Source organism: Meriones unguiculatus, chromosome 2, assembly GCF_030254825.1.
Source record: "Meriones unguiculatus strain TT.TT164.6M chromosome 2, Bangor_MerUng_6.1, whole genome shotgun sequence".
In the NCBI taxonomy this organism is placed as follows: Eukaryota; Metazoa; Chordata; class Mammalia; order Rodentia; family Muridae; genus Meriones; species Meriones unguiculatus.
This window is the reverse complement of record NC_083350.1, coordinates 129,850,442-129,874,842: the sequence shown is the minus strand read 5'-3', so window position 1 is coordinate 129,874,842 and position 24,401 is coordinate 129,850,442. Positions and strand designations below refer to the sequence as shown.

The window sequence follows — 24,401 nt, the reverse complement described above, 5'->3', positions numbered from 1 at the left end:
AAGAAGAGGCATCTGATCCCGGGGCTGGAGTTCCAGATGGTTTCCGGCTATCGTGTAGGTGTTGGAAATTGAACCTGGGGTCCTGGGCAGGAACAGGTGTTCTCGGCCAGGCCCCCAATGACTGGTGGAAGAAATGGTCCACCGCACAGCTAGGTTGGTGACTAGCATTACACAGCTGCTGAAAGGTCTATCTTGGGGGACAGTGTGACCTAATATGGTAACAGAACCACTACACAACCCTATGGAGTGGCTGCCTTCTTGTACCTCCTGAGAAGAGCTACTTGCGGACTGAAACAAAGGACACATTCTCACTAGAACAGAAATAAGTTTTAATCCATCGAAAAGTGCAGCAGTGAACAGGGGCCTTAGAAGGGCACTTTCTAAGTGAGAGGTGACAGAGCCAGGGCGGCGAACCGTCTGCAACAGGGATGCTAGTAAGCTTACAGTCCATTGAGCACAAAGTGCTGGTGAACCAGAGAACCCCAGGCACCCACCACCCCAGTGCTGAGCAGCTGACACCCTCTGCTCTCTTGAGGATACTGGGCCATCTTCTTTCATTAAAAAAGAAAAAGCATTGTCCGTGGATATTAAGTTTAAGAATATTTCCCACAGATGAAGGTGTAACTTCCACAGCAACTATTACTTTATACAACACCCCAGCGCTGACAATTCAGAAGGTGTTTCCAACAGTACAATTTGCTGAACTCAGACACTCTAAATGTACACCCTACTTTGAGATGGTGTCTGAGGAAGTTTTAAAACTGGAAATCTTATAAGGCAAAATTCCTGCATTTTAGTGGTTCTCTATCTTGAAGAGCACCCGCAAACATGGACCCACCCTTCAAAGGAGATGCCAACATTCACGTGAGTACAAGGAATGAGGCCAGCCTGTTTCGGTGCAGGTCTGGTAGGTGGGAAGCCGCGCACGCTGCCTGCCGCCTGTTACGGTGAGGTGAGGGTCTCACCCCCAGCGCCTGCACGTAAGAGCAGCAAGGTAGAAACAGCAAGGCAGCGGCCACTGACCTCGCCTGCTCGCAGGGGCCGGCCCCAGAACCGAAGAACATGACATCACATCCGAGGCCTGGGAGGAGCTGGTCACTTTTATTTAGGAACAACTACGGTCAACTTCGCTAGCGTAGACTGATGAGGTTTAGAATCCAAGTGGAGCGAAGGAAGCCAGTACCCATACTCAATTTTGTAACTTTTAGTTTAAAACTTTTTCCCCTCTAAAGCAGAGGTGTCCATTCCACTTGGTCACATGAGGTAAAGGATAAACTCAACGGCTATCACCCCAACATGGCCTCTGGAATTCTAAAGTGACTTCTAGCTGTCTCACAGGCGCTTAAAGCTGGCCAGAGGCCAAGTAAAGCTAAGGTCACTTCCTAAGCACAACAGGTTAAAACCACAGATCTCCCTTCTCTGCTGTCCTGGCCGCAGCACTCGGCCCGCTGTGGAGACGTCAGAGTGGGGCTGGCCTTTCAGCTGAGGAACAGAATGGAGTTGTGGGCATCGAGGAACCTTGGCCAGGGGAACACTGACTGGAACCCTAGTTATTCAAGACTCTGGGGGCTCAAGAGCTTACATGAAAGAGGGGTCGGGGGAGGTGGGATGAAGTCCTGGCCTTCCCAGCAGCTGAGAGACACTGTGATATGTGGATGAGAATGGCAGCTAGCTGCAGCCAGTCAGGATGACCTCGCTTGTGACAGTCGAGATCCCTGCAGACAGGCCTTTGAAGTGTAGCTAGCTCGTCAACCTGCTGGCTCATGGATCACATGCACCTAGCCCTCCCCTTGGTGGTCCCTCTGCCCCAGCGCTTCTGAGTGCTCTCCGTGGTTGGAGCCATTGGAAAGCTGGGCTTCCAGAGCTTATAGGAACTCACAGCTCTTATCAGCAGGGCAGCAGCCTGGAGCCCAGAAAACTAGAGCAGAGCTTCGGTGACAACCTGCACGCTTACCACACCAGGCTAGATGTCACCGACATCATTTATCTCCACAACCAACAGCTCACCTCAGGGCTGGATGTGTTTTTGACAGTGAGAGGCTCGGTCTGAAATGCTATGCAGGACGTTTGATTTGGGGGCTAGCTACCTACCGAAAGGCTTAATCTCTCTGCCCTAGAGTATTGCCATTTATCTGGACAGTTCCACAAATTCGGACGTGACCACGTGGGGCTCATCACACACTGTGCCCACCCAAGATGAAGGGACATGGAGAGGACAGACCTCAGGAGTTTCTCTGAGGGAAGAGGCAGGCTCGGCCGCCTCTAACACGGGGGCAGATTCACAGTACTGGAAGTCAGCCGAGTGGGTTATTTTTCACACAGGACTTGAAACAGCCAGGCCAGAGCTCTCCCAGGCATGGGCTCCTGCTACAACCGCTTCACCAGAAAAGAGTGTGAGGCTCCAACTGCAGAAACAGGGCACGGCCACCACTACAGAGGATGCTTTGAAAACCTTCTTGTTCTGATGCTGCCGTGATTGCTGAACATGAGCCGCAGGTCAAACCTGTATCTGAGGAAGGAAAAGAAGGGTGTCACGTGAACTCCAGCTAGTCATGGAGGGGTCGGCAGCAGGAGGGACTTGAACACCAAAAGGGAGCCCAGTCGGAAGAGGCTGTAATACACACGTAGTTTCGGTAGATGAGAACACTTTCCACACAAGCTTCGAGCTGGGAGAACAACAGGTTAACTGTAAAAAGTAATACTACACTGCCCTGGCTGGCCTGGAAATTGCTCCTCGGACCAGGATGTCCTCAAACTCAAAGAGCTGCTGCCTCAGGCTGAGTGCTGGGATTAAAGGCAGGTGGGCTGGGGAGGTGAGTCCTGCTGTATCAAGTGTGTAGAAGGAAGGCTGACCTGACCCTTACTCAAAGCTGCACTGGAGCTTTTAGGTCTCTTCCTCCTTTATAGCTGCTGGCACTTGAGAGCACACATGTGCATGGGTCTCCGAGGTGTGCTTGAGCCTGGCTCATGAAGGCAGACAACTCCAGATCGTCACTGACCATCAAACAGAAAGGCATTCACGTAAAATGTAGGGAACCCTCCGAGCGAATGCTCGGCGGGAACAGAGGTGACTGTGGAGATGAATACAGCCTGGCAGAAGCGGGCTTTCCAGGGGCTGAGCAGAAACCGCACTGCAGTCACTCGCTCCTGCCCGGGGGCCACTGTCTGCAACGACCCTTCTGTAGAGAACCAGATGCTGTGACAGGGACTGTGGCCCATCCAGCCACAGACAATGTATAACTTATTGAGCCTGGGCGTAAAGAGACTACTACAGCTTAAAACTCGAGCAAGCCCACGCTCCACCTGTTCTTCAGAGGTGGCCCCGGGGCGCATCCTATGTCTACTGACATGCATGTGCCTGTCTGGACAGCTGACAGCTGACCCAGATGCCCAGGAGAAGTGGGGCAGCGACTGCGCTCTGGCCACGTGGCATGGCAGGTCGGCGCTCCAGCAGCTGAGCCGGCAGGGGTTGCTGGTCACATGTCGTAATCCCCCAGATTCCTTCACTCACTCTCCTCTCAAGGGCTTAGTCGGGCCCCGGCTCTCAGTTCCCAGAGCCAGCCTAGAACATATGGCTGAAAGCACTGAGTCCATTTGGTTTGATAAAACATTGTGAGCACTGTCAACCCGTGTGAGCGGATGTCTGTGCAGACATCAGGGAAGGTGAAGGCTGGACAGTGAAAATGTCTGGCTGGTCTTAACACATTCATTCCACTCAAAAGTGACTTGGTTTAAGTTAGATAAAATGACAAACACTGTCTTTTTATACAGTTGCCTAGCTATTAACTTTTTTTTTTTTTTTTTTTCATTTTAGCAAGTCATGGTGGTTCCTAGCAGCACTCTGGTGAAAGAGGCAGCCTGGTCTATATACCAACTTCTAAGACCTGGCTCAAAACAAAAGAAGGGGCTTGATTAGGGTACAGCTAATCCATTAGGATACAGCTGAGCGCAAGGCAGTCCTGTTTAACAGTGTGGAATCTGTGCTTCTGGCTGTGTATGTACTACGTAACAGCCTATATAACCTATTTTCTCGGCTCATCCACATTCATTCATCTTTCATTTAGAGGGCAGAAATCCAATGTGAAGAAGGCTGAGTAAGTTACACCTTACCATCAATTGAGAACCTCACCTCCTTCGCTCCCATGTCGCTGTAACAGCAGAAATAATCCTTTCCCAGTGACATGCTGATTGATCTTCATAATTTTGCTTGTTTTTGTTTTTAAGACAGGGTTTTTCTGTGTAGCCCTGACTGTCCTGGACACACCTTGTAGACCAGGCTGGCCTCGAACTCACAGTGATCTATCTGCCTCTGCCTCCCCACGTGCTGGGATTACATGGGTGGGACACTGTGTCCACCCGCTAATCTTTATAATTTTCAAGCAAAAAATACTGCCATGCTTCTTGCTAATATAGTTTGGGTGCTCAAGCAGCAGTAGCCAGTGTTGTGTAAAAGAAACAGTACCATGTAAGCAGGTCCAGAGTGCAAGGCATACGTGACTTAGTGCAGGTGTGGAATGTCAGTTACACTAAACAAACTACAGGGGGTTCCTGTTTCAGCATCTGAGCTCATACCTGTTCGCATCACTGTTTGATACCCTGGAGTTCTAAAAAATAAAGGAGAATGCTCTCGGAAGCTCTCCGACCAGGATAGAGCTGGCCATTGCGACCAAGCGGAATCTCGGGGTCAGGAAAGCAGGGCTGAGCTTGCAGCCGAAGTGGCCCCTGGAGGAGGAAAGCCAAGTCTCACATAGCTTATGTCCCCAGCACAACAAGCTGACATGGCAAGAACACAGCATTTCCTCGGAATGCAGAAGAATAAACTCAACTCAAGGCAAGGAAGAGCCATTCGCCTCCCTTTGTCTTCCAGAAGAGCATGACCCCGGAGAAAAGAGCAGAATAACTGAGCACAGAGAACACTTACCCAGGGTCAAAAACCCCTGGAGTTCTACAGGTTGGTCCCGAACAGGACTGGAGCATCATCAACCGATAGTTCATCTTCCCCAGGAGTTCTGGGTCTATACTTTTAGCAATGTTGGTGATTTGGTCTGGATCTGCAGTTATATTGTAGACTTCTACGAATACCTAGAGGCAAAAGGAAGGAGGAAAGAAGAAAGCAAAGGTGATACTGAGAAAATAATCCTAAGGCAATTTTTTCTATTTGTTTGGTTTTTTTCCAAGAGTTTCTCTGTGTAGCCTTGCAGATTAGGCTGGCCTCAAACTCAGAGATCCACTTGCCTCTGCCTCCCAAGTGCTGGGATCAAAGGTGTGTGCCACTGCCCCCAGCTGGCAATTATTTCTAAATCAAATGGGAAGAAGTACATGGAAAACCAAGGCCCATCCATCATGGCTCCAAGACCCCACACACAGTCGCATACTGTCTGTGTCGGGGTTCACTGGTGTTAAGTCATAAAGCCTTCTGCTGAACTGTGGCTACCTGTTTACCCCACATCTTCAGGAAAGTAACTTAAGACCCTGGAGGGCAGAGGTTCTCAACTGGTGGGTCACTGACCCCCATGGAGGGTCACCTAAGACCATGGAAAAACACAGATACTTACATTAGGATTCCTAACAGTAGCAAAATTACAGTTATGAAGAAGCAATGAAAATGAAAATAGTTCTATGGTTGGGGTGAGCACAACATGAGGAACTGTATTAAAGGGTCACAGCGTTAGGAAGGTTGAACCACTATAGTAGATGGTGACCACAAGGCAAGTCCTCGAAGGCCTGGGCTCAGAAACAAGACAGCGCTGCAGTCGCTCAGTGAGGGGAGTGTGGAAGCTCTATTTTTGCCTTAGACTCCTAGGATTCAAGCAAGGCTGGAGGTAAGAAGTGCTCTGATATCTGGTATACGAATCATTTCCTATTTTAAAAGGTAGTTTGGGATAGTTTGCGCCAATGGGGAGACTGCAGTCTTCTTTCTAACGTGCACTGCCTGGCATCAGCACTCTCTCCACTCAGCACACACTGTTCTCTACCAGGGACGAAAACAAAAGGCCAGGAGAAGTGAACCTTGCCTCCAACGGCTTAAACTGCTGCCCTCAGGCTACTGCTCACATTATCAAATAGACCTGGGGAGGGCAGCCCAGCTCCAGTGACACTCACTTCTGAGCTATAAGGAGGGACCAGTCCATTCTGAGGAGCACAGATATGCTTCACACAGGAGAAAGGTGGCCAGACAGGGTGGGTGAGCGTGGGCCTGCACCCTGGGGCCCACGGGGTCCTTCAGATGACCTACACTCATCAGTGCGGCTCAGGCCTTTGTCCCTGACACTAACAACAGCAGCAGTTGGTGCTGTGGGGGCAACGCCCCAACTCCTCTTTCTTTGTAGATGCTGCAATGCTCCCTTTTAATCACCAGGGAAGCCCAGAGACTGGGCAAGCGTCGTTCTGAAAAAGTCAACTCTTCCTGTAAACAGTGTGGAGGGGGTGAGCAGAGAGGACTCCACTGAGAAAACTCAGGATGGGCTGCAGCAGACCTGGGGAAGTGCCCAGGATCACTGTATGGCGCCAAACCCAAGCAACGGGACACAGGTGGTAGACAAGGCGTGGGGGTGGGGTACGTCCAGGCACAAGGCCCTCACCTCCTGGTCATCGAACTCGCAGTACTGTAGGTTCCACTGAGACGACAGCGTCCTCACGCAGGCATAGGTGTTGTTGTAAGCGTCCTCACACACACAGTCTGGGAAACATTGCTGGAGAAACAGTTCACAGGTTAGATGAGGACTGCTCTGACACAGTAACAACCAGGTACGGGCTGGTTGACACCAGCAAGGAGAAGAACTAGATATCAAATGAGTCACTGGGGAGGACTGTCATCCTGAGGTGACAAGAAAAATGCAGAGACAGACCCATGATCTCAGCCCTACCAAGGACCAGAGGCCCATGTTTTCCACAGGTCCTGTTGCTCCACAGTTTATTTTGCTTTATTTTATACACACCACACAGAGACACACCTCTGCTTTCTAAGAGCTAGAATTAGAGGTGTATGTACCACACTGGACTGGGCCCTTAGAACCCAATGCCAGGTCAACACAGTCAACCTACATGACCTGCCTGGCTGCCACCAGTGCAAGGCACCTGGGACAGCACAGCCTAGGGTCAGACCCCCACCTCTCCATTCCGACAGATGCCTAGCAAAATGGTACCGCTGCTGGGAAAGGCGGAAAGTGGGTAAGGGTAGGCAGGGGTATGCATAAACGGGAGAGCTGGATGCCAGCTGCATCGCTCAGGTGACTGGGGTGTCTAAACAGCACCTGCCGTGTACCAACGGAGCTGTGGTCGCAGACAAGCTCTACTCACAGACACGCCAGGACTCAAGGAAGGACAGGTCGGGTCGGTGACATTACGGCCTTCTCCTTGATATTCCACCAGGACATCTGACCTCCAGGTCAAGTTACTGGCCCCTTTCTAGAAAAAAAGAGCAAAGGTGGTCTCTGTGAGGCACAGACGGATAAAAGAACGTTAGTTCTCACCATGCTGCCTGAGGCCTTTGGGCAGCTCTGTAACTCTTTAACTAAAGGGAATGGTAAGAGTGGGTGTATATGAAAGCCACTACTGTCGTTTCTGGGATCTATAGTCTTTCAAGTGATGGTCAAATGCTTGGAATATTTATGTGCTTTGGTGTTTTGCCTATATGTATATCTGAGTGAGGGTATCAGGTCTTAGACTTACAGACAGTTGTGAGGCGCCATATGGGTGCTGGGAATTGAAGCAGGCCCTCTGAATGAGCAGTCAGTGTTCCTAACCACTGAGCCACCTCCCAGCCCCTGCTTGAAATGTTTTATGGTTCCTACAAGGGCAGTATGTAAAGCAGGAAGGGATGGAAGCCAGGAAACAAGAATCGAAGGTGTTTTAGGTGGCTCCCAATTCATACAGAATGCAAACAGTATACTGCTTAGCGGAGGCTGTCGGCCCTGGCCAGCACCAGACAGTGCTGGGGTGCTGGGGTGTGGGTCCTGGGAGGACCACACAACCCACACGGCACGTTTACTCTGTGCTGCACTTTAACTGTGTGGACAAAGGGGGCAGCATTTGAAACACAAACATTTGAGACGGGCATACAAATGCTGGCAAAAGGAAGGCTAGCACAGGAGCAAGATTAGATTAAAAGCAGATGCTTCAGGACAGCACAGAACAGGTGTCGGGGTGGGCCATGAACCCCAGCTTGAAAGAGGAGGAAGCTGAAACAGGGTGGGGCAGGGAGCCTGGGCCTAACTGCCAGGAGGCCCTGAGCAGCTGGCGAGCTGGGCCAGGGGACATGTCTGCTTGGGAGGCTGAGGTAGAAGGACTCACTGAGCACCACACCGAGACCCCATCTCCGAAGAGCAACAGAGGCAGGTGATGGGAGGAGAGGGGTGGTTTGGGGTAAGGAAAAGCAAGGCTGCTTCAGACATCTGCCACAGACAGGATCTAGAAAGGCCGAAGGCAGGCCTTTCCAATGGGAAGGGACCCTTGCATCAGCCTAACATTTTCAACAGCTGCGTGGCAGGCAGCATGCTGGACACCTGCCATCCAAACCCTAGGGATGGTTTCCTGGTGCTAGTGACTAAACTCGGGATCTCACACACGCCAGGCAAGCACCAAAGGGGCCATATATGGACGGAAACTGAGCAGCTCTGCTCTAAGGCTGGGACTCCAAGTGTGGTTCTCGGATCAGCATTGGCTGTAACTCAGATGGAGAGCAGCTCAGATGTTAGCCCCCAGGCACCGCTGGTATCAGCAAACCAGGCCTCTACGGGGCACTGTAGCTGGGAGACATCCAGGGGCTGGGGACATGTACGGACAAGGCCGTGAAGGCCAAGAAAAGGGAATGAAATAAACAACACATTTTTTTTTTTTTTTTCTGGAAAAGTCCTTATGTATAGATGTTTGCACCTACATCTGTGACATCTACTCAGCTCAGGAGCCCCTGGATAAATGGGCAAGTGGACTCCACTCCAGTAAACGTCACCCTGGAAGTCAGGGCTGCCTCAGATCTATCTGGTCCTGAGGCTACAGTCTGTGAGCCGCTGTCTGGCCCACAGGACGAGGCTAATGCAATCAAGGAACTAAGTAACTCTTCATTGCATATTAGCACACTTAAAAGGCCACATGAGCACCCAACTGGCCCAATAGTTAAGTGCCTCATATCAACAACCTCAAACACAAAGCACAAAAAGCAAACAGCAGCAGGTGGCTCTTTCAGAAACATGCAGAGATTCCTTGTGTGCATCCCAATGACTTTCCCCTGGAACTCGTGTGAAGTTAGAAGATGCCAATTTCCCTAACTGACCTATAGGTCTGTACTTCCAGCCCCAAACTCAGCACCTTACAGGTAACACAGAAGATGAGTCTAAGGTTATATGGAAGAGAGGTACTTAGGGCCCTGGAATTAACTTCAGAGCTCCAGCTCTGGATTGGCTGTGGCTTTATACTCACCAGAATGGGCAGCAGGGACATCCCATCCATCTGGGTCTTATTCAGGTCATAGCCAGCTAGGTCCAGGATCGTGGGGCCCAAGTCAATATTGGAGACCAGCATCTACACGAGTGAAGAAAACAGAGTGGGACATGGCTGGTCTCATTCTGCTTTCCCATCCTATAAACTCTGAGCAACCCACAGGAAACCACAGCACCATCACTTTTCGGGACCTGTTCTCCCAGTCAGTTCCAGACACTCAACCACAACTTAAGACGCAAGGCTTATCAGGTGTGTTCACATGCCTGTGGGAAGTTGTGTATTCAGCCTACTCACTCTGCTGCTATCAGACCATCTGAAAAATCGTCTGTAATTTCCTCATCATGAATCATGGGAGCCCTGTTGACTACTGCTGCATCTCAGTTGTTTTCCAACTTGACATTCACATTTGAGCACTAAATTGAACCTCACATGCATTACCAACATTTTTAAAGACTCATGTATTTCTACTTTATCTGTAAAACTGCCTGCATACATACAAATGTCCCACATGCATGCAGTGCCCACAGAGCCAGAAGAGAGAGTCAGAGCCCCTGGAACTGGAATTACAGATGGTTGTGAGCTGCCGTGTGGGTGCTGGGAACTGAACCCTGGTCTTCTGTGAGCGCAACAAGTGTCTTAACTGCGGAGCCACTGCTCTAGCCCCATTAACATTCTCTCTCTCTCTCTCTCTCTCTCTGTCAGGATTTCTCTATGTATCTCTGGCTGTTTTGAAACTCCCTATGTAGACCAGGCTTTCCCTGATCCACAAACATTTTTTTTAAATCTCAAAGTCTGAACGTTTGTCAACACCAATAAAAACAGGGTATGTCATGTAGCCCAGGCTAGTTTCAAACTTGTGATCCTCCTTCTTCAGCCTCCTCAATGCTTGTATTAGGGTACAGTAATTAGGGTACAGTAATGCCTAGTCTTGCAACAGCCTGTAAAGGCTGCAGAAAACTTTACTGTAATTGATTAACAAATTTCCTTAAAGAGCATAACAAAAACATTCTAGGGCCCATGTGATGGCCCAGAGGGTGAAGGTCACCAAGCTTGATGACCTAAACTCAGTCACACGGTGGAAGGAGAGAATATCAACCCCTCCCTCCAAGTCACCCCTGACATGCCCACCATAAAACATGCACAAACACACACATACAAAATAAACACACATGTACAAAAAACATTAAAGATAAAACAAGCATTCTAGAAATCAGAAAGTCTTACATTTTCACCTCAACTTATTTTCTTGGTTTAGAAGATGATTTCCCTTCTATATACAATACCTCTAAAGACCTAAGCCAACATGGTTCCATTTATTTATTTATTTCACTTTTTTTTTTCGGGGGGGGGGGTAAGATTTCCTGATTTATTATGTATACAATGTTCCACCTGCATGTGTGCCTGCTGGCCAGAAGAGGGCACCAGATCTACTATAGATGGTTTAGGAGCCACCATGTGGGTGCTGGGAATTGAACTCAAGACCTCTGGAAGAGGAGCGACTGCTCTTAACATCTGAGCCATCTTTCCAGCCCTGCATGGTTACATTTAAATGCAGTGGAGCTGTGTCAGGGTTTTGGGGGTTTTTAGTGTTGTTGTTTGTTTTGGGGTTGGGATTTTTTGTTTGATTTTTTGAGACAATGTTTTTCTGTGTAGCCTTGGCTGTCCCAGATTTGCACTGTAGATCAGGCTAGCTTCAAACTCACAGTGATCTGCCTGCCTCTGCCTCCCTGAGTGCTGGGATTAGAGGCGTGCACCACTGTGCTCAGCTTGTGTCAGTTTTACTGTATTAATTTTGCGTGTGTGTATATGTGCGAGCATGACTTGTGTGTATATGCACGTGTGTGTAAGCCAGAGAACCTCAGATGTCACTATTTTAAGACAATTTCCCACTAGCCTGGGGTACTGATGCCTAGACAGCCTGGCCAGCAAGCCTCAGAGAGCCTCCGGCTCTGGCCTCCTGCCTCCCCTATGGCTGCAGGTGGATCTGCCCTTAGCTTCCGTATCTAGAGTTTTTTTTCAGGTGGATGCTGAGGAGTAACCTGTCCTCATGCTCACATGGCAGTTTAGCCTACAGGGTGAGCTTCAGGTCAGAGAGACCTTGTGTCAAAAAACAAACTGAGAAGCAAGCCATGGTGGTGCATGCCTTTAATCCCAGCACTTGGGAGACAGAGGCAGAAGGCTCTCTGGGAGACTGATGCCAGCCTGGTCTACATAGAGTTCCTGGACAGCCAGGGCAGGACAGCCCGGGCTACTGTGAGACCCTGTCTCAAAACAAACAAAAGAACAAGGCAGAGGGACACTACCTGAGGCTGTGCTCTGGCCTGTATATTACACACAGTCTTTGAAACTATGGTGAAAACATTGCAGGCAGCCAAACAGGGAGATTTAACAAAAATCAATTAACTGTCATCTTTAATTTAAAACCAAACTAGATGGGCCTGTGTGAAAACCAAGAATGCACCTTCAAGGCATTGTCCACCAGGGCTCAGGTTTCCCGGTTGTTGGGAGAGCCAGTGCCACACTACCTGGCTCTTCTTCCATTAGGGTGTCCCCGCAGCTGTCACGGTTACCGCTCCACAGAGATGATACAGGGAGCAGCGAGCCATATGGCACTGACCAGAGCAGTCTCCAGAGATCAACAGGACCCACAGACATGGGTCAGTTTCCTTCTCTCAAAAGCTCCAGCTGAACTGAGCAGCTTGGCTCACAAGTTGGTAAGTGAGCATATGGCGAAGGAATCACCACAGCAGGAGAAACATGAGCCCCTGAGAGTCCAGGAGGTGAGAACGGGAGCCTGTCTCATGGGTCTTGAGCAGTCAAAGCAGGGCGCCAGATACACTGTAAATACTGAAGCAAAACAAACCCAGGACGAAAAGTTATTATTAGCCTCACCAAAACTCACTCCACACACCAGAGCCGCAGGACGGATGAGAGACTCCTTCTGACAGCCTTTCGCTCCATGGCAAGGCCTGTCGATCCCAGGACAAACCAACTCACTGAGATTTGGCTTACGAAGCACAGACCCACCACACAGGTTCCCAGGGTACTTTCGAGCCAAAAACGTACAATTACTGTGTCTTCTCTAAGTAGGACAGGATTTTTGCCTACAAAGCAGATGGCTTCAAAATCTGCACATACTATGTCAGGAGATCAGAGACCCTGTGTGCATACAGACCGCAAGCGGAAATTCGAGAGCGAACTATTTACCTTAGGTCTCACACAAGCCCATAATTATCTGTGAAAGAAATCCGATCCTGCAAACTTACTGGAAACACGGTGCTGTGCTCCCAGAACACATCAGGTTTCCTGACACCTAAACTCTGATGTTAAACAACCATGGAGGACTACCTAAGGCAAGGCACACAGAACCTCAGAAGGTACCAGAGGGTCTATTTGGCAAAAGAGATGTGAGCATCTGAGAGCCTACCGCCAGCAAAGGTGAGTGGCTGCCGGTGGATCTGCCCTTAGCTTCCGTATCTAGGAAGACGCCTGGGTGCCACGCAGCTATACTTGAGTAGAGAGGAGGTGGCTGGAGATGGCTCAATGGCTAAGAGCAGTGGCCACTCTTCCAGAGGACCCGAGTTCTCGGCAACTCAGCATCCATACTGGGTGGCTCATGACTGCCTCTAACCCCAGTTCTAGAGCAGTTGTTCACACCCTTCCTAAGGCTGCCACCCTTAAATACAGTTCCTCATGTTGTGGTGACCTTCAGTTGTAAAGTTATTTTGTTGCTACTTCGTAACTGTAATTTTGATACTGTTATGAATCATAGTGTAAATGTCTGATCTGCAGGATATCTGATATATGACCCAGGGTTGAGAACCACCGTAGGAGAGCCGACACCCCATTCTGGCCTCTGTGGGTACCTGCATGTACACACAGAATGGAAACATAACATCTTCCCGATCTGAGGTCTAGGAAGAGCAAGGCTTTCTTTGTCCAGAGTCTTAAAGCTAATGGCTGCCTTCCTGACTTCCAACCAGATCTCCTTGACCAGATGAGCTCTGAATCTTCTCCTTTCTAAACCTTTTATAAAAACCACTACTGCAAAATCTGGACCTCGACTAGTGTGCAGCTGGAGAAGCCAGTCAGCCTGCGGCATCACATACAGTCCATCCCTTCTGAGCAGCGACCGTGGGCCAACTGAACCATGGAACCACCAACACAATGTGTTTTCTGATATTTTTAGAATATTTAAAAAAAAAAAAAAAACCTCGTGTATGAGTGCCATCATACATGCCTATATATATGTTATGTGTACCGTGTGTGCCTGGTGCCATCAAATCCCCTGGCACCGAGCTCCAGGGTTCCAAGCCTTCGTGTGAGTTCTGGGAACAGAACTTGAGCCCTCTGAGGAGCAGCCAGCACTCTTAACTACAGGCCTTCTCTCTAGCCTCCACTCCCCAGGCACTTCACACTTCTCCTACACCTGTCAGCCCCGGAAGTGTGGCAGAATACTCACTGAGAACAGACAAAGCTCAGGGCCAACTACCTGCTACAAATTCCATTTTACCAATGTGGGTGAACTGCAGAGTAACAAGAAGTAGACTCAGTAGGATGTGAAGAGAGAGCAGAAGGGCTCGAGCGAAATGGACCCAGGTAGGGGAGAGAGTGAAGATACTTCCTAGAGGACTGTCAAGCCAGAGTAGCCAGTCACAGCAGAGCCAGGAGAGGTAAGGGTCACTGGGGAGGGCAGAGTGGGAGCGCCTCCCACCCTGTCTGCTTGTTCTACCATCCCCGCCTTCTCAATGCTCTGAGAGGGTTGGACCCACAGACCTTGTAACCCCATCCTTCTCAACACTGCTGTCTGTGCTCTAATGCCCAGAGGCCTTTCTGGACGAAGCCAAGCTTACCTGGCTTCTCTGACACAAGGATTTATGAATTCATCTTCCCAGGCTGCTCTTGCTGTGCCCAGGGCTCCAGGTGTGCAATGCCAACATAAGGCACTGAATAAAGCTGCCAACAGAGCATGTGGACGCGGAGCCAGACTGTCTGAGTCCCACAGAGTATCTTTGCTACTTTTTAATTAGGAGAGTTTAGACAAACCAATTCACTTGATTCTGTAGTCTCTTCCTTGATGGGTTGGGGATACAGGGTGTGATCTCATGGGTTTTGAGTGAGTTCATTCCCACAGCACCACCTGTGGCTATGGAATAGCTCTGAGGAATGAGGTGCCAAGTCAGTTGCCTAGAAAAGTGAGGCTTCTGATTTTAACATTTACATGGCATGAGTAAGTTGGTGAGAAGAAAGTAGTTTGTCCCTCCAGCAGCTGATGGACACACTTCACTCTGCTTCCACAGAATTCACAGTCCCCCTACCTCAGGAAAGCACCTCTAAGATCTGCTGAGCAACCCGGCTTGCCTCCTTCCAAAGGAGTGGCCTGTTTAGAGAGTGCCGAAACTTGTTGGGAAACATGGGTCTTAAGAGCAAATGCAACACAAATGACAGCTACCATAGCTGTTTGACCTTTCTGGGAACAGTTTAACAGTGACGGGCCAAGAGCACCGGAACAGGAAGCAGGTGAAAGGCAGAACGTGAGATGAGTATCTGCACCCACTACCCAAAAGCCGGGGCTATCTGGAAACTCATCTTGCAGGTTTACATTCAATGATGTTCCTTTTCTCTGGTCTCAGAGCTTAGGTGATGTAGAATCAGGAAGAGAGAAGACACAGCTGGGACTGCCTCCCGTCACCTCCTCAACACTAGGGAGAAGTGTTTAGGGTCAAGTGGACACACTTCTCTGAACAAAGTGTGTCAATGAGACACTGAAACCAACGGGAGCGATAGAACAGTCTGCATATTACAAACCGGAGGCGGGAACAGAGCAGAAAAGCTTTAGGAAGGAAGAGGAAATTCCCAGAGAGTCTGCACTCCTGTTGAGTAGACTCAAGAAAAACCTGGAAGAACGGCAAAGAGGATGGACATCAGAGGAGGGAGAAAACAGGGAACAGACAGGAGCCTACCACAGAGGGTCTCTGAAAGGCTCTACCCCGCAGGGTATCGAGGCAGATGCTAAGACTCATAGCCAAACTTTGGACAGAGTACAGGGAATCTTACGAAAGAAGGGGGAGATAGCAAGACCTAGAGAGGACAGGAGCTCCACAAGGGGAGCAACAGAACGAAAAAAATCTGGATACAAGGGTCTTTTATGAGACTGATACTCCAGCCAAGGACCACTCATGGAGATGGCCTGGAACCCCTGCACAGAGGTAGTCCATGGCAGTTCAGTCTCCAAGTGGGTTCCATAGTAATGGGGACAGAGATTGTCTCTGACAGGAACTGATTGGTCTGCTCTTTGATCACCTCCCCGAGTGGGGAGCAGCCTTACCAGGCCACAGAGGAAGACAATGCAGCCACTCCTGATGAGACCTGATAGACTAGGATCAGAGGGAAGTGGAGGAGGACCTCCCCTATCAGTGGACTGGGGGAGGGGCCCATGTGGGGAAGAGGGAGGGAGAGTGAGATTGGGAGGGGAAGTAGGAGGGAGCTACAGGGGGGGATACAAAAAGAAGAAACTGTAATTAATAAAAATAAATTAAAAAAAAAAAAGAGTCTGGAAGTTCGGGAGGTGATGAGATTCACAAGCTACTCCACCTAGGTTTCTATAAATAAGCAACAACAGGTGCAGGAGGGGCCTGTCTGGCTGAGCTGCCTGCTGGCTGGAGAGGGCAAAGGCCTCTCATGACAGCACCCAGTCCGGCGACGGAGCTCCTGACCACCCATGCTCCCTAAGGAACCCCAATAGCTCACTGATTCATCCAGCTTCGCCTCAGTGGAGGCATTTCTTTGGTGTGCCGTCAGTGCCCTATCTGGGATGAATGGACATTTGTTCACACTCCCTAGGAAAAGTCAAACATTCCCACAGCCCCATGATACTCAGATGAGGTCAGGCCAGCAGCAGATCCCAGCCGGCAGGTGGCTGCAACCTGCATCTTAACAAGATGCCTGGGATTCCCACACAGCAAAGCTTGAGGACTTCTGTGGCACTGTGGGCCTACACCAGGTCTCAGCCACATAAGCTGAAAGGGGAATGAAAAGCAGGTGCTGGCTCTCTGTTCCACATCACAGATCAGCCCAAATCTTTCTGGATGCTGCCCAAGCACACGGCATTGTCTTCCTTCATAATTTCATGGACAGCACTCAGTGCCTGTCACACTAAATATGTACTGTTTAGAACATGTGCTTCTTAGTTGTTTATCTAAATGTGGACTAGTGTGAGGGCTGGAATTCGGGTCTCCAGGCAGCCTGACGGTAATGGCAGCCTCGGAAGGTGGAGGCGGGGACCTCCAGAGCAAGCTGGGGAGCAAAGCTAGCTTTAGCAGTGGGGTCTGCATGACTGACACACTCCTCAGTGAGTATGGTGTAGGGGCAGTCAAGAGCATGGTGGAATATTGACCAAGGATGACCACTGACACCAACCGAGAGCTTCCACATGTATTCATGGGCTGCCCACATATACACAAAGAGGAACACGAACACACACACACACACAAATTGGAAAGAAAAGCCCACACAATTTCAGATGGTGATTCTGATGAGAGTCACTAGGGGTAGAAGTAAATTTTGAAATGGAGCAAAGCTATGCACGCTTGTGCGACATACCCAAGTGGCAGAGGAAATACATCCACAGCAGCAGGAGACAGGGGGAGAGAAAATGGCCACACTAGACTCCCAGAGGCAGAAGAGCACGTGCCCACCTTCCTCTCCGGGAGCGACAGCTGCTTTCCTCAGGGCCAGTGCTATTACACACAGGGTCAGCCGCAGGGGCACCTACCTTGCTTGTCTGGTTTGGTTTGATCCCGGGCCCTCGAACCAACAGTGGAACTTTGATATCAAACTCATACAGTTGTCTTTTGTCTATTGGCAAAGAGAACTGCCCTGAAACAAAACACACAGAGTCAATGCAGGGCCAGCACGGTGCGCAGTACACACACCACTGGAGACACTGGAACTAAAACGACGGTGTCTTGTTTCTTTTTACAGCTTTATTTTTTATTTATGCGCTCTGTGTGTGCGAGTGTGTGTGTGCACATACGTGTCTGCGTGAATGTATGCCACATGTATGCATGCCCTTGGAGGCTAGTAGATAGTGTTAGCTCTCCAGAGCTGGAGTCATAGGCAGTCATGGGCCACCTGACATGGGTGCTGGGAACGGAACCCGGGTCTCGGGCAGCCCTTTAGTTAACCAGTGAGCCACTCTCCAGCCCCTTAATTCTAGCTCTATAATACAAAGCCTAAGCTTTCCTAGGTTTCTTTTCACCACAGGGAAAATAATGAGTTTACTTTCTTTAGATAAACAACTAAGAAGCACGTGTTCTAAACAGTACACAGAAAAAAAAAATGCCTGGGAAGGAATGGAAGAGAAACGCATAAATACTTATGCATATGTGACCTGACCCCAGGTGAATAACGTCACTGCAAACACTGCCAGATAAAGGCAGAAACAAAGTGCTGTGTTCTGGATGCCCTGCAGTGCAAGGGCACGAAGTGAGGAAAGAGCCCTTTGAGGAATTCCAACAACACACAAGGACAGAACAAGGACGCCAACAGCTGGCAAAGTTCGGTTTGAGGAAGTTTGAGCAACGACTTTCAGAGGGACTCTCAGGAATGACAGGTTCACAGGAAGGGACCAGGTTGGATCATGGGACCATCAAGCAACCCTGGCACCCCCAGAGTGGACAGCCAGACACCAGGGCCTCCCTACTTGCTGAGATGGGAAATATGGCACACAGAGGCAGCCTTCCGGCGTAAAGATACACCTTCGGCAGAGCTCCAGCTCTCATTACCAACCTACAGCAAACACTGGGCGGAAATGAACAAGCAAGGCCCCGCAGGACAATAACTAGTGAAGTCCCGAATAGGAAGTGTGCTGCAGCACAACGATGCACTTCCTCAGTACATCAGTGGCAACTCAGACTCAGAGGAACTCAAAACTCAAGACTTTACCTTCTGAGAAACTAGACGAGCTGGAAAAGCCTTTAGAGAAATAGCTAGACACCACGGTACACCGGAACTCAACACTCTAGAGGCCACGACAGGAGGCTCGTGAGGTTAAGGCCAACTTTGAGAGATGAGGTGTGACCCTGAGCAAAACCCTTAGGGCTGGTGGTGTAGTTTAGAGGTACAGCTCTCGCCTAGTGAGTGAGGGGCCTCGTCTGAATGTCAGCACTGCAAACAGCACCCCTCACACACAGCAAAACATGAGGAAGGCAAGAAGACTGCAGTTACTGCAGCTGAAAATCTGAGCAGGGAGATGGGAAGGTGTTTTTTATTAGTGCCCCTACCACAAAGAGGCAGGGTCTCTGCTGACCAGACGAGCCACAACTCAAACTCCTAGGCTCAGGCCTTAGCTTTCTCAGTAAGTAATGCAACAGCACACAGCACCACACCCAGCCACACCAGTTTCTACTTTGCCTGTGAAAAAAAATACCCACAATAATATATTAAATGCTGTGCCAGTCTGCTCAAGTGAAAGCAAGCCTCGTGTTAACTCAAGAGGAAATGAATACACACAGAAAGGAGAAAACACTTGTCTGTTGGGGGACCAGGAAGGGTGGAACTCAAGGGCACAGAGTTCATTCATACTGTACTTTCCAAAAAACCAGAAATACCAAATATAAGATTTGGTAATAAAGTTGTGCCTGCAAGACAACTTTCTGTTTCCATCTACAACAATGCAGTCCCTAAGCTGCACTTATCCTATGGATGAGCCATGGTCTCACTTTTCCCATGGCTGTCTCCAACACATTAAATGAGTCTCTGCTTCTGGTCTGAGCACAGGTAACTCTGCGTCGGAAACAGTGACTAACGAAACCTGGCTTCTTCAGTGGAAATGCCTTGGAACTGATGAGTCCCGAGGACAAGAGCCTCCGCTTGGCAAGTGCACGGCCGTGAAGTGCCCGGGTGAGAGAGATGTGTGCCAGCGCTGCCTGCCGCTCACCTGTATGGTAGCCGTTGTCTGAGGTATAGAAGATGTACGTGTTGTCCAGCTCACCAGTGAGGTCCAATCTCTTCACCAGTTTCTCCACAAGGTCATCAACTGAGAGCAGAGTTTGCCACCTGGAAGACACAGGGTGGAAACAGGGCTTCAGGGACAATGGCCACACAGACACACTCATCCCACTAGAGCAAACAGCAAATGCTCAACTCTGTCACTGCAAGTTCCAGAACACAAAAATTACTTCATTTCAAATCTGTTTCCAAAGAAGTAAGTCAGCCTTTTAGTAATGAGACAGCCTTATTGTTTTACACCTGCTGTATGAGAATGCTGGTTCTCTGATATAGATTACTATAGAGGGGTCAAGTAAGTCTGTGCTGCAATATTGTTTAACAGTCTAAATATTAGACACTGACCTATAGGCAAGAGGCCAAAGCTTGTCTTGTCTACTGTCTGTTTTTGATAAAGTTTTATTGGCACACAGCAATATTTCACATTGCTCAAGCTGCCTCTGTGTTGGGACACATGGCCTGCAATCTTAAAACATTTACTATTGTTATTATCTGATCCTACAAAAAGTGTTTACTGACCTCTGGTCCAAATGCAATGCCCTCTAAGAGAAAGTAGTGAATTTTCAAAATATATGTTCTGCAAATTCTAAACATCAAAGGTAAATTAATACTTTGCTCAATATTTGGGCTGATTTCCACATAACCTTTTCTTTAAGCATCAGTTTGTCACATTGCTTACCCAGTCTTAAAATGGATGGTGTAATCAGTCTTGAGGCCCCGAGGCTGCCTCGTGCACTTGAGCAGAAAGGGATGCCTGCCTGCCTGTGAGGTGGCAGTGCCTCCCTGCATATCTCCCACTGACCTGCCTCCCTGCTCAAGGGTAACAGTCGGCCCCACCCCCGTCCTCAAAGCCACAGACACTGAGATGAGAGCCGCAGTGTTTACCTCCTTCTGAACGCATCATCTAAGAACTGTATTGAAGAGTTCGTCATCGGGGTCTTGGCTTGCCTAATTAGCCAGTGCTTGTTCTAAAATTCAGAAGAAATGAATGTTAACACCAAGTCACCACCGCCAGATGACAAGATTCTTAGAGTCGGTAAGACAAAGGATGGTCACACTTCTGCAAACCATCTCAAAGCTGGTGAAGCCCAGCCAGAACATGTCAGATTGGCTCTTCCTGCTCCTACAAGCATGATTCCATTGGTCCACCAGCTTCCCAGCAGTAAACACCTTGACACTCTTTTGTTGACAGCAGTGATTAGAGGCTGTGCCCTGGGATGCCACAAGCTAAAGTGAGACTCAGTTGGTAAATGGTCCTATGTCAACTATGGCCAATATTGGGCAAGTGCTGACGTGCGTCTCTACATTCTGCCGTGAGCCCCTGCTTCCTACTGACCCGTCAACTCATGGGACTGATATTCTGGGGAAAATCTTACCACACAAAGTTAACACTTCAAGTTCCATACATACTGTGCTGGCAGAGCGTGCTAGCTTGGTTCCCAGCACCTGCACTGAACAGCTACAGCTGCCTGGATCTCCAGTGCTAGGGGATCTGAGTCCCCTTCTGGCCTCCGTGGGTACTGCACTCACGTATACAAACTGCACCAGAGACAGAGAGACAGAGAGACAGAGAGACACAGACACACACACACACAGACACACACACACACACACACACACAAACATTTAAACATAAAAACAAAATCTTAAAAAATAACAAAACCCCCTTCAGGTTCAATTCTGAAGGGGCTGTTTTATTTTCATAAAAGGCCTTTTAAGCAACGAAAATATCCTCACATGCCATCAATTCTTCACGCACTCACAAGGCTCTAAGTGACTACTTCCCAAACTACATTTCTACAGCTGTTCCTCGGTTAGTAGTTTTTAGAAACTCAATCTTAAATCCTGTTCACATCCGATCATGTGTGACTGGCAAGTCCTGTTGTGGGCACGTATCTAACCTAAGGTTTCAATATTACTTCTTCCTGTAACTTCTAGTAACTCCTTTCGGGATATAAAACTGAGATTAGCCCACTGGTTTTTTTGTTTGTTTTAAAGATTTATTTATTTGGTGCACACACATGCTCTATCTGTATGTACACCTGCATTCCAGCAGAGGGCATCAGCTCACATTATAGATGGGTGTGGGCCACTATGTGGTTGTTGCGAATTGAACTCAGCACCCCTGAGAGAGCAGCCAGCGCTCTTAACTGCTGAGCCATCTCTACAGCTCCTAGTCCACGAATTTAAAACCAGCTTCTCAACCTAATTTAACCAGCACATGCCTGTGGTATGGCAGGGAGAATGCCAGGTGCGTCTCTGTCTTTTAATCATTATTTTAACCAAAGGCTTAAGACCCGCCCCTTTTGGGAGAACAAAAGGAGGGGTTAGCACCTTGCTCACTTCACAACAGAAACTGATGCCACTGGATCTGACTTCACGACTCATGGTGTACCACCACAAGCACTGTGACTTCCTGCTTACACCCTCTGCCAGGGAGATGTAGCCTATCGACTAAAGAATACTTTGAAGAGACAGGCCTGTGGCACACACCTTTAATCCTTTAATTAGGAGGAAAAAGGCATGAGGGTCACTGTGAGTTTGAGGCCAGTCTGGTCTACACGGAGATGGTGTCTCAAAAACTGAAAAACACAAAAAAACCCTGAGCAACGCAGTTCGGGAGACAGTGAATGGAAGGAGAGAATGGTGTGTGGGAACATTTCTGTTGCTAAAAATGTGACAGGTTTCAGGAAACAGCTGGATAGAATTTCTCACTGGAATTGGGGCACTCAGTACCTTGGGTAGGAAGATAGAGAGGGGAACGGTTTATTAGGTAAACAAAGAGAGACAGGCAATGTTAACTGAGGAGGCTAGTGCTTGGGTGTGGCACCTGTCACCTCACGTCTCCATTCCACCTCTACGTTGCCTTCTCTCTTTGTATGCCTTGGGCCAGTGGGGATCACCCAAGGCTGTTGCAAGTGTAGATATCCCTAGAGACACGTCTCTGCGACTAGCAGGCCAGAGGAGGCAGGGGACAGGCCTATCATCAATTAGGGGTGGGAGGGCCTTTCCCATTCCTTGGGATCTCTTCTAGCTGCCCACTGGATGTGTGGCAGCAACTTTACCTGTATCTTTGAAAGCATTGCTATAATCTGTTTACCAGAACAGGCGCAATAGTCTTTCCAGGAGAGCTGTCAGGGAAACCCCTCAAAGGCTCACAGTTTCCGTGACCATCAGGTTAGCGAGTACGGCTTATTTCAAGGATTAGATGAACCTACCGCTCCATGAATGTTGAAGTTCTTGCTTCTTGGTGCCATGACATTCTGGAAAGCCTTCTGGTACTGAGGAGCAGCTGTCCAGGGTGAATGGGGCGCTGGAGTGGAGATCATCATGAAGAATGGCTCAGAGTTGGACTTGTAGTCCAGGAAGTCCAGGGAGAGATTGGCCTGACACACACAGAGAGTTGTCATCTCCTACCCCTGCCTAGCAACTGCATATCCAATAGGAAAGTTTCTCTTGGTAGACAGAGAGTGCATGGGGTCGGGACATATTTCATTTCATGGCCATGTGCAGCAAGTGCACTGCTGGCCAAATACATTTGATTTGGACCAGGCTTAACACCTTGAGAACTCTACCAAGGAAAGCAACCGAGACCTTAACTTTAAAGACCTAGCGATTATGTTCCCAAAACACTAAGAAATACTCAACGGTCCATTTTAGTATTAATTTATAGTAACGATATTTTAAAGAATGCTGAGAGACAGTGAGATGGCTCAGCAGGTAAAGGTGCTTGCCACCCCGCCTGATGAAGTTGTGTCTCCTCCCCAGACCAACATGGCGAAAGGAGAGAACCCAGTCCACATTCTTTTGGCATTAATCCTTTCCCGCCCACAGGCTCTGCAGTTTGCTGTGGCTTCTCCCAGGCTCCCTCCTGCTCAGTCAAGGCACTCACACAGCTCTTCCCCCATCTGTGCTGATCACCTCACCTCCTTCAGGTATCTGCTCAGGGTTACCTAGGTCGCCCCTTACCTTCCTTAGCTAACCTGCCAGCACCTAACAAAGTCATAAATGGTCAGCAGCAAAGGGCCGCATGCACACAGCCACACCCCCACAGTGTGCGTGAGATCTCCCACCGTGAAGAGGTCGCCTTCCAAAGAACTAGCCTTTCTAACTTACCAGGGGATAGCTGGAACACTGTGCGCTAGACTGTTTGGTGAAGAAATGCTCTGCGGAGGGCCCTCATTAAAAGCATGTCAGGACAGGGGGATTCCTCCTGACTCCAGTAATTTCCATATGCTCAGCTTCATCCACAGAGGCCTGTAAAGGACCTCTGAGGAGAGCCTCTCCAAGGCCACCACGGCCGCCGATAGAGGCATTTCCCTCTAGATTATGAGAACATGACTCTCAAGTCTAGATGAAGAAAACTAACCTCTGTAGGCTTTTAACCAGCTGGAAATGTTCTTTGGCAGACAGACCAAGTCATTACACATTAGACTCAAAGGCTGTCTAGACAAACTAGTCAAGTGTGAGGGATGAGATGCCACGCCTCGGGCTTACCAGAACATCTGTCAGGTAGTCGACACTGTAGTTCTCACCATGCTTTCGTGCCTTCCCGTTGATAGAGAGGGTGTAGTTATAGTATTTAGAATTCTTTTCCTATATAAGGAGGAAGTAAAACTTGTGATGAGGTCACCACACAAAGCCCGTGTGGGACCTCCCGCTGGGCTAAACACCGCTGATTTAAGGGTGATAGCACAGAAGAGGGACAACTGCCCACGTCGACACGGAAGCAGGTTTGAGCATCACAGACTAGCAGGGTTTCATTAATCTGTGCTGTCTGAAGAGCCAGACTTGGCTCAGGAAGACCAATAAATTACAGGCCACTAATGGCAGGAAACACACCTGGAACGGAGTGAGTCACCAGTCAACAGACTCTTATTGCGGAGACAAAATATTTGCCGTAGAGCAAACTTGTGTCAGTATCAGGGCTAAGTTGGAGTACACACATTTTGTAT

The 24,401-nt window shown here is 49.1% G+C and overlaps 1 protein-coding gene across 1 annotated transcript in view; it reads right to left on the bottom strand.

Annotated features, from left to right (window-relative positions):
- Positions 1-305: 305 nt before the first annotated feature.
- Gns (glucosamine (N-acetyl)-6-sulfatase) overlaps positions 306-24,401 on the bottom strand; it is a 36,047-nt gene continuing 11,951 nt past the window's right edge. Inside the window, exons 5-14 of the mRNA XM_021637864.2 lie at positions 23,944-24,042; positions 22,665-22,832; positions 20,332-20,414; positions 19,379-19,497; positions 17,213-17,316; positions 9,418-9,519; positions 7,300-7,407; positions 6,582-6,692; positions 4,922-5,082; positions 306-2,509 (exon numbers count right to left, since the gene is read on the bottom strand). Of these exons, the coding sequence (XP_021493539.1) occupies positions 2,431-2,509; positions 4,922-5,082; positions 6,582-6,692; positions 7,300-7,407; positions 9,418-9,519; positions 17,213-17,316; positions 19,379-19,497; positions 20,332-20,414; positions 22,665-22,832; positions 23,944-24,042 (1,134 nt within the window). The 3' untranslated portion in view covers positions 306-2,430. The remainder of the gene's footprint in view (positions 2,510-4,921; positions 5,083-6,581; positions 6,693-7,299; positions 7,408-9,417; positions 9,520-17,212; positions 17,317-19,378; positions 19,498-20,331; positions 20,415-22,664; positions 22,833-23,943; positions 24,043-24,401) is intronic.